Source organism: Brachionichthys hirsutus, chromosome 1 (genome assembly GCF_040956055.1).
Source record: "Brachionichthys hirsutus isolate HB-005 chromosome 1, CSIRO-AGI_Bhir_v1, whole genome shotgun sequence".
Classification (NCBI taxonomy): Eukaryota; Metazoa; Chordata; class Actinopteri; order Lophiiformes; family Brachionichthyidae; genus Brachionichthys; species Brachionichthys hirsutus.
Genome location: NC_090897.1, coordinates 8,972,704 through 8,982,973, shown reverse-complemented (window position 1 = coordinate 8,982,973; position 10,270 = coordinate 8,972,704). Strand labels below are relative to the sequence as shown.

The window sequence follows — 10,270 nt, the reverse complement described above, 5'->3', positions numbered from 1 at the left end:
TGTGTAAATCTGAATCGCAAACATTTACGCAGCATTAGGGACGCCACATGTCTTAGAATGCATCACCAGATCGCTGTATTTATCAAGTAACACCATATTATATATTCAAGTGTCTGGCAGAATAAACATTTTGCTATTTTTGAACAGTGAGCAGATGATAAAAAATGTTATATAACTGCTACTAGTTGACAACGTAATTGCACAGCATACTGCGCAACAGTGGTCAGTGTTTCCTTTGTCTTTACTTTTGTTTGTGTGTGTGTGTGTATACAGTAGCTGTGCTTAATATTGTGTGTTTTTAAGGGACCTTGTGCAAGATGTGTTGTAGAGATAGTCTTGAAACTAAAAGAGCGAACACTGCTGACATTTTGTTTCCACAATGCTCTCCTGCCGACTTCAGCGTGCGTTTCAACTCTTGCACACTCATCGCCATGGCGTCAGTGTGGCACACGGGCCGGTTCTTAGCGAAGCAGAAGGCTGATATTTATATTTTCACGCCACATTACAATAAAAGAGGTACCACCGAGGCAACAACAATATCATGTCTGCACGGCAACCACTACGAAGCTACCATCAGTTGACATTTTTCTTCATGTGTGTATGTTTTTCTAGACGGCTTTGTTTTGTCCCGCCCTACTGAGCTGTGATTGGCTAGAACCCTCTGCTGAGCTTTTCACTTCTACTTTCACACAGATTATTTGTTGAGCATGCTCCTGCTTCTCTGACATTACAGCAGCAGAATTCAGTGAAGTTTTACTTTTTGACTAAATGTTTGCGTTGCATAATTGTTTCCATCAATTTGTCTCTGTGTCCTTGGACAGAACCTTTTTTGTCCAAGTTTTAGAAAGTGCTGAAGGAAGTCAGGCGATGTAGTATACCGGTTAGCTTAGCATAACATAAATATTGGAAACAATTTAAATTGCTCTGCTGGCTATAGCCAAAGGTTTAAAAAGAAAGAAAATCAACCTAATCTTCACGTTGAGGTTTCTTTTAGACGCGCGCCGTCCTCAGGATCTCACCCCCATAAAACCACAATGTGCCATTTCACATTTCTGTACAGAATAATCACAAAAAAATCAGATTAAAAGTGAGATTAGTGATCTTTATAGCTATTTTGTTACCTTTAGACTGAGGCAGACTAACAGCTTCCATCTGTTTCTGGTCTGTATTGTTAAGTGTCTTTATGGCTGTCGGCTATAGTTTCATATTTACCTTCTTTATATTCTCATCTGGCTCCTGGCTAGAAGACAAATACTTCGCAAAAGATCATTTCAGTCCATCCATCTGTCAGATGAGTCTGATGGCATAAACCAGATTATAACTAACAGATGTATCACAGGATTAAATCAGATGCTAAATGCCTCGGAATGGGGCAATTCTTGTCCCCACAGCTAAGGTAGATGCCCTAACCCGGGGGGGGGGGGGCGAACTCCATCACACAAGAGGCTGAAATTCAAGGCACAGTCTATGCTGCCCAACAGGTTTTACATTTATTGAACTGTCAAGTACCTACATTTGGAACTGAAAAATTCAAATTGAAAAGACTACAGCTAGTCTTTCCTCAATAAAAACCAATCGGTGTTTCGGCGGGGCCGTGAGTTTGACACATGCCCTGAACTATTAAATATCTCTCTGGTAGCTGAATACCCTGCTTTGAGATACTTGATGGATAACCTTCCACCATATTTCCAAAGTTGCCTTTGATATCTCCCTTCAGTCACATGCCACATTGTCGGCGGCCCGGAGCAGCGGCGTTAACGGCAGCAATGTGGTGACCGTGTGATTGCAGCCCTGTAATGAACCATGAACAGATGTCCGGTCCCATTCTACAGGCTCAGCTTGTGGGATGCTGGGCACGCAGAAAACATCTGAACAGGTTCATATTTATATGATAATAAAACTTCCAAATATCAAAGTTATAATACCTTCTGACCATAATAGATATTGCCAAAAAAAAGGGGGGGGGGGGGTCAATACTGTGTCCTAAATGCATATTTATTAACCACATGCTTTTCTTCAAGAAGCAAATGCCACCGTTGTGATCTCTGCCTCATTTTGAGCGGCTCCTGACATGAATGTAGCCCACGGTAACGTAGTACTGCAGTAAAACGCTTCAGACCCTTCATAATGACTCAGCCGTGAGGCACAGCAGCAGCTCTGCCTCAGCGAACTCTAGAAGCTTAGTCGACTGAATTAACTATTAGACAAATGTGCTCTTGCCTGCATGATTACTTTTTATTTTATTTTATTTGTTGTTTACAAATAACATTGTGAACTGTATTTTTTTGTATCATTGAGATTGTGACTGTTGTTTTTATTATATTGTACATAAAAAGCACTTTATTTTAATTTTCTAAGATAAATGAATAAAATACATGTTTTGGCAAATCCGTGTCTGAGATGCATTTGATGGCGGATCGTTTCATCATACATACAAATATACATAATACAATATTTGTATAAAATCACCTGTGTCAGTGAGGATTCAGAAGACTTTGGTTGGATGTGCTGGAGTGGATTTATCCAATGAAGGGCGGCCAAAATTAAGGTGCCGAAAATATACTTTATACAATATATATAGTACTAAGTATAATTATATTTAAAGTAAAATCCAGACCTACTGAGAGTGTGTCCACTTCACTTTGAGCCTTTAAGCGTGGTGGTGGATATGATCTTTCTTTGGTTTTGTTTGTATTTAATGGATTTTAATGATATTTTTTGGAGAGGTATGGTATTACCCAAGGAACAGTGAGTTGTAGACCATCATCTAGATTCAGTTTTGTTTTGTTCTTTTAATGATTTTTCTTGATTGGGAGAAATGATAATCGTCATCGTGCCCAAAATGTGTGGACTAAAAAATACATGTTGATTCAGAAGTTTAAAATGTAGCGGGCTCAAGGAGAATGTGTTTCTGCAAGATAAAGAGTAATGAGACAGACAATCTTAAAAAAAGTCACTTGGACATATCAAAAATGAGTCTGTTTGGTTGCGACCCAAACCAGTCTCAACACGGACATGATATTCTTCTCAGATGGGGAGGGCGCATTTAGTAAATCTCACCTTACTGATGTCCTAACACCCCTGCTGGGATAGAGATCAGCTGCCTGCAGGAATAATCGGCCCCTTCTTGCATAGAATCCAGATGTGTTGAGTCGACCATGACCGTGCAAAGGAGCAGCAGCAGCCGGAATATTTCCACAGAATGGTTCTATAAATCTATAAAGAAGCTTGACAGTATTTCCATGTTTGTCTTTCTGTTTCTATGACTCCCTTTAAATCTCTTTATGCTCTGAGTCAGATCCCATTAACTTTCAACACCAGCTACTGCTGTCACCAACCATTTGATGTTAAGACGGCAATTTGCTATTCATTATTAACAAATCGCTCTGCTGTGAAAAGAGCCTTTTATTTGTCTCCGCTTTGAAAACAATTACAGTCAGGTTGAATTTCAGCTGTGATTGTGAATCTCACAGCAACGCTTCTCTGATGTTGAAATTGAAAAGCAGAAACTGGAGGATTTTTTTTTTTTTTTTACCAGTTCAGACCCAACTTGGGTCGAATTCCATCTCAAATCTTTTCAGGAGGGGGCATTCACATCATTTACTGTCCGTATGATAGCAGGTAATTATCTTAGCACAAATATTGGTTACAGGAGGAAACAGCTGCCTTAATGTTCTCCAAAGGTAGAAAACAGGCAGTTCAATCACATGATTATCAGCTATTGGCTTTTTTCTGCTTGAAATGACTGAAGATATTGTACGTACTGTATGTAGAACTCCTCTAATAAGGTTACGTGTTCAGGTTGAGTAACGTATTATCATTTAAATAAGAGTAGACCCCAGGCTACCAGAGGAAGCGTACCTGCTGCGCATCTCAAGGAGATACAAAGTGATGTTTGCACCTGCTACTTTCTTTACTTTGAACTTATATATTTATGCTAATTTGAAAGAGTTGACTGAAGGTGTTTCAAATATAGTCATTTTTATAGTCTACAAAAGAATACAAATATAGTCGAAAGGCTTGAATTGTACAGATTTTGTTCTGCGATTATGCGGCAGGAGCCTAATAGAAGACAAAGTGAGGTAATCCATGTGTTGTGTAGCAAATAAAATACACACGGCTGGCATTATAGAAAGCAATGTCATTTCAGTGCTCAACAATAGCAGTGCATGAGCAGGTTACAGGTTTGCCTCTCAGTAAAGCACAATAAATATACTTTACCGTTTACACAAATCAGTCGCAAGACAGCCATTAAAAAAATATGGAGTTTGCTTCCACCTACTGGGCTGAATACCTTTTACAGTCTGGCGTCTGCTGCCACTTACACGAGCTCCATTACAGACAAAATAAAGATAGAAGTCATGACTCGTCCCGTTAACCGCACGGACGGTTGTTGTCTTGTGTTATTCATGGAAAGTGGTGCTGCTATTGCAAGCTTTTCATATTATTATATACCTATCTAGGAATACTGCTGAATTCTTGGTACAGCAGCTGGAATTCCAGAAACCAGTTGCCAAACCCATTTGATCAAAGGGACAATGCATCCATCGAATACCGCAAGTTCTTTTTTTATGAACAGTTCATTGCTGTGCAGTGTTCATCTATTAGTTTTCAATGGAAACATTGCTTTTATAAATTATTTGCATGTAACAATTCGCACACTTTTCCAATAACCATCTTTGAAAATTTGAAGTGAAATAATTGACAATTTAAGTTTTCACTTTTCAACATCTTGCATCAAAATGTGAAGCCAGGGAATATCATCAGAAGATTTGCCATTCAATATTCCCACAATATAAATGCAAAAATGCAGCTACGTGAAAATATTCAATCATCTTCCAATGCTAATCAGAAGAACTCAAACAGGCATGAACTAAAAAGATACTTTATTTGGAACCAGTAGGGCACCTTTTTGTACAAAAATACACAACAGATACATGATTGCTTTGTTTTAAGAAGTGTTCATGTCTCCCTGCATGCTCAGACATAACTCAACAGGAAAAATAATAAATCCAAAGTGGTAATGTAATATACCATATGGAAGAATGTAGGATACTAGATTATTGATCCTAGAGTAAAGTGACCGGGAGAGCCATTATCATAAATATCAGAGAGAATGCTCAAAGGGGGGGGGGGGGGGGGGGGGGTCAACTGAAACACTGAGTCGGACATATTTCAAGAGAGTAAGCCGTCAGTCTACTTGGACTTGGCGCCTCCTTTATCCACGTCATCGGACTTTTTCTGCTTCTGTTGCATTATCTCAGCGTCCCTTGAAGAAACAGATGTGAAAAAAAAGAAAATAAATTAAGGCTTTAATTAAACATGCAATACAGACTTACAAGGTGATACCACCCCCCCCCCCCCCCTGAACCTAATGCAATAACAAGAATTGTTAATTAGACAATGAAAGACAAGAATTGGAAATTATTTTAAAGTAACTTAAGAAAATTAATGGTTTTTTGGATCATTCGAGGTAAAAAAAAAAAAATTTGCTAAATGGCATTTAAGCGTCGACGTTACAAGTAAACTACTAGATCGTGGAGCAGAACCCCCGTCTCAGTGCGAGCGCCTCGCCGTCCGCCCGTGAACCCTTTGCGGCTACCTCTGCTTGCGAGCCGCGGCGGTCAGCCCGTCGCCGCCCCGCTTCCCTTTGCCGGTCTCGTTGGCTTTCTTGGCATTCTTCTGGCGTGCTAGCTCACGCTGATTCCCTCCTTTGAAGAAAGAAAACAACATAACGAAGGCAAAAGAATGTTTGTGTCTACAAAATATACAAGCTTTAAAAGTGAGACGGGGGTAGAGCAGCCGACGTGGCAGAGGGGGGGGGGGGGGTCTCACATGCTGTCATAGAAAAACGAAAGATGAGCCATGCTCAAGTACAGAAACACAACAATGGCTGTGTGTAACAACAACAATACTTGTGTTACTCACTAAGGCTTTCGGGAACGCAGACTGACGTTTACCAACGTACGCGGAACACAAAGAAAAGACACACAAACACGTCCGCTTCGGTATTTAACGCGAATTTAAATTATATTAAAGGCAACACTGCAAACCGTGTGTGTTTATCACGCTAACGCGTCACTGCTAGCATGAATTGTGTCAGGAAAACAATACGTTTCCCAGGAAATAGACGGTGTATGGGGGGGGGGTTGACGAGCGGCGGAAACAACAAGCCCAAACCACATGCAATCCAATTAAACACACGAATGTCTTACAGTGAAAACATACGTCGATACCCACTGGTCATTTTATTAATCTCTGCTGCCTCGACCCAAATCCAAATCGTCTCAGCCGCAGGGCCGTCGAGTCCCCTCAGGTCGTTCCAGCCACTGTTTTCGCTCAGGCTGCGCCTCTGACTGACAAAAAGCGCGAGACTTCAGCGGAAGATCCCGTCCTGGCCCACAATGCTTTGCGCGTAAAGCAACATGGCCGGTTTACGCATAACAACAACAAGTTTAGATTCGGATAGTGGCAGAACACGCTTCGAGCTTTCGTCTTTCTGTTTTTTTTTTTGACAGTTTTCCCTCATGATGGCTCCAAAGAACGTCAAAATGGCTTCTGGCTTTGGGGCGAGGAAGCGTTTGACTATCGAAGTAAAGAAGGAAATAATAGTTAAACATGAAAATGGTGTTCGTATTTCTGATCTCGCCAGGCAATACAACATGGCTAAATCGACGATCTGCACTTTCCTGAAGCACAAAGACGTACTAAAGGCGGCTGACGTGGCCAAAGGGGTGACTGTGTTAACAAAGCGAAGGTCTCAAGTGTTGGAGGAAGTAGAAAAGTTATTGTTACTCTGGATGAATGAAAAACAGCTTGCTGGAGAAAGCATTAACGAGGCTTTGATATGCGAGAAGGCACTGCTTTTACACGCGGATTTAGTGACGCGAGCACCGAGTACTTCCGGTGCTGGGGACGAATTCAAGGCGAGCAGAGGATGGTTTGACAATTTTTGCCGAAGAATAGGAGTTCGCGGCGTCGTGCGGCGTGTTGAGGCAGTTAGTTCAGACCAAGAGAGAGCCGGAAACTATGTGAAGGAGTTCGAACACTTCATTAACTCTGAAGGCTACGTCTCCCATCAAGTCTTTAATTGTGATGAAACCAGACTTTTTTGGAAGAACATGCCCAGCAGGACGCAAGAGGAGAAGTTATTGGCTGGCCGCAAACCAAAGAAGGATAGAGTTTCACTTTTATTGTGCGCTAACGCAAGTGGAGATTGTAGAATTAAGCCTCTTTTAGTGTACCACTCGAAGAATCCACGTGCTTTTAGGCGCCATAATGTCATCAGGAGTAATCTTCCGGTCTTGTGGAAGGCAAATAGCAAGGCTTGGGTAACACGGATGGTTTTTATGGAGTGGTTGACTCGTGCTTTCGCACCTGCTGTCAAGAAATATCTCGAGGAAAAGAATTTGCCGCTTAGATGTCTGCTGCTGGTGGACAACGATCCTGCCCATCCTCCAAATATGAAACAAGACCTCAATGTTGAATATGACTTCATAAAGATCAAGTTTCTTCCTCCCCAAATCACTCCTCTAATCCAGCCCATGGACCAGCAAATAATCTGCAACTTCAAGAAGTTGTATAAAAAGGATCTTTGCTCCATGTGTTCCCAGGTCGCCAAAGACACCGGTTTGACCATGCATCATTTTTGGAAGTATCACTTCAATATCCTCCACTGTGTCCACCTCGTTGACAAGGCGTGGAACGATGTCTCTCACCGCACGCTGAGGTCTGCCTGGAAGAAACTTTGGCCGGGTTGCGTGCTTGATGGAGACTTTGAGGGCTTTCAGGAAGAAGCCGTACCTGTAATAAATGAAACTGTGCACATGGCCACAACTTTGAGCCTGGAGGTGAAGGAGGAGGATGTGGACGACCACGAACTCACCGCTGAAGAGCTTGTTGAGTTGCACCGTGAGCAGCTGAACGTTGTGCAGGTGGAGCACTTGGGAGAGGCGTGGAACGATGTCTCTTACCGCACGCTGAGGTCCGCCTGGAAGAATCTTTGGCCGGGTCGTGTGCCTGATGGACACTTTGAGGGCTTTCAGGAAGAAGCGGTACCTGTGGTAAACGAGATTAGGGGCATGGCCACAGCTTCCGTCCTGGAGGTGAAGAAGGAGGATGTGGAGGACCTCAAACTCACTACTGAAGAGCTTGTTGAGTTGCAGCGTGAGCAGCTGAACGTTGTGCAGGTGGAGCACTTGGGAGAGGAGGAGGACGATGTCCTTGATGTCTCATCTGCTGAGATCAAAGAAATCTGCAGCAAATGGAGCGATTTGCAGGCTTTCGTTGAAAAATATCACCCGGACAAAACAGCGGCCAGTAGAGCAGTTGAACTTCTAAATGACAATGTGATGTCCCATTTCCGGAAAATTCTCCAACAAAGACGAAAACCATTTCATCGGATGCGGAGAGAGAAAACGGCAGAAAGAAATACCGATTCCTGATTGTTTTTTAAGGAAAGGGACACTCCCTGGAAGGACTCTGCTTTGAAGGAGTAGTCTTCGTCTTCCTCCTCTTCTCCTCCACCATCCACCTGTGACACACACTTTTAACAACCAATGTAAAGTGTACACTTATATTTTACTTTGGTACTTTAGCATAGTCCACAGTGCCCTGGTGTCTTACTACAAAAGAGCCAGCAGGTGGCAGAGCATGATAAAGCAAATGTACACATCATTGCACTGGGAAATCAGGGTTGGGATTGTTGTTTCTTTTCTGATCTACAATAAGAACCTCCCAGAGTTCTCCTTGTAGTTTTGGTGGGGGTCTGGCAGCTAACTAGGCTAACAGACCGAGTCGTGTCTACAAGTAACTGGACTTCTGCTCAGATACTAAAACTATAATGATTCTCTTGACGTGGTCTTAAGTTGATGCACCATTTTAATACTTGTAATTGTCTTCAGCTATATTTAGCAAAATAAAACAGCACGACAAGATTACATTTATATTCTTGTGGTGTGTGCAGTGAAAACACACTTGTGTGAGGAGAGCGAAGACAGGGCTGGGTTTCTTTCTGAAAGTGGAATACTGTATTTTGAGGACATAATTACTGTTTGAAGACAATGCGCCATCAAACTACTGCTGTGAATGTCTCGCCAAAAAATCTACTTCGGAGAAGAATAAGGACACCTTTAAATTAAATTATATGCTGTAAAATGTTTGAAGCCTGGAGCCTTCTGCATATTGTTATATAGGAATGTTTTTTTTTTTTACCCTGTAGCTGATAAAACTGGTGCCAAAACCTTTTTTGATTTCTCTCCTTTGTCATGTTTCTCATCCACGTTTTTCACCGCATTGCTGTGTATCCTCAAATAAAGAGAAATCAATCAGAAATGTCCTTTCGGCAGTGACGTGATTACGTTCTAAATATTTTGTGAGTGAAGAGCAATGTTCTGGGCGGTTCCTGTGGAGGGTACAGCTGAAGTTTACAAACTGCTGTAAAGAATGCACGTCATAATCACCACCTAGACAAGTTCCCTGAGGCATTGGAAGGAACACATTTCCATTGTTTTAGTCCCTTGGGAGGAATAAGGGGGGGCTAAGTCGTGACTTGCTGATTTATTTTTATTTTTATAAAAGTCAAATTAAGTCTTCAAGGGGTTAAAATCCCTCTCAATCACAATCTTCCTTGATTGAGAAGATTAGAAACTTGTAAACGTGTAACTCAAACTGCATAAATATTAGAACAGCAGAGGATGTGGGAATGAAAAATAATGTCTCTGTGCCACTTGCATGCTGTGGCATGAACATTTCATCAGCGTGTAGAACAGCATGTCAAGGATTGTGGTCAATTTATTGTGTTGGTGGCGACGTTGGGGAACCAGGATGTCTGCCTCCGACTCGTCTTCCCCACAGCCGCTTTCAGTGACGGCCTCCGGTTTAAAGCAAAGTATTTTTGTCTCCCTCTGCAATTATCACCGTCTGGTAATTTTGACAATGTGACTGCTTCTGCTTTTACGCAGCCTCTAAATGTCAGTGCTGTCCTTATGCGACTCCTGCTGCGCCTCAACGGCTCTTTGTGGTGCCAGTTGTGTCTCCAATTTAACCAAATGGAGATTATGGGTGGTGGGGGGCACTTTTCCACTAGTTTTTGTTTGCATTTAACATTGTAGCTTTATATTAACAGCAGTAATCTTTACCCTCTTATTACATCTGTGCTTTTACACTATTAATACATTTAGTTTACTAAATTAAAATAAACTATTCAGTTGAGGCTGACAGCAAATATGTGTTTGTGTTCAAGCAAGTGATTTCAAATAATTTTCCACGG

At 41.8% G+C, this 10,270-nt stretch overlaps 1 protein-coding gene across 1 annotated transcript; it reads right to left on the bottom strand.

The window, feature by feature from the left end:
• Positions 1 to 4,869: 4,869 nt before the first annotated feature.
• Positions 4,870 to 6,345, bottom strand: LOC137893492 (small EDRK-rich factor 2-like). The gene is made up of 3 exons (XM_068738906.1): positions 6,241 to 6,345; positions 5,603 to 5,711; positions 4,870 to 5,269 (listed from the first exon to the last, which is right to left on the bottom strand). The coding sequence occupies exons 1-3, from the start codon at positions 6,245 to 6,247 to the stop codon at positions 5,197 to 5,199; spliced, it is 189 nt and encodes a 62-aa protein (XP_068595007.1). The 5' UTR covers positions 6,248 to 6,345; the 3' UTR covers positions 4,870 to 5,196.
• Positions 6,346 to 10,270: the final 3,925 nt, after the last annotated feature.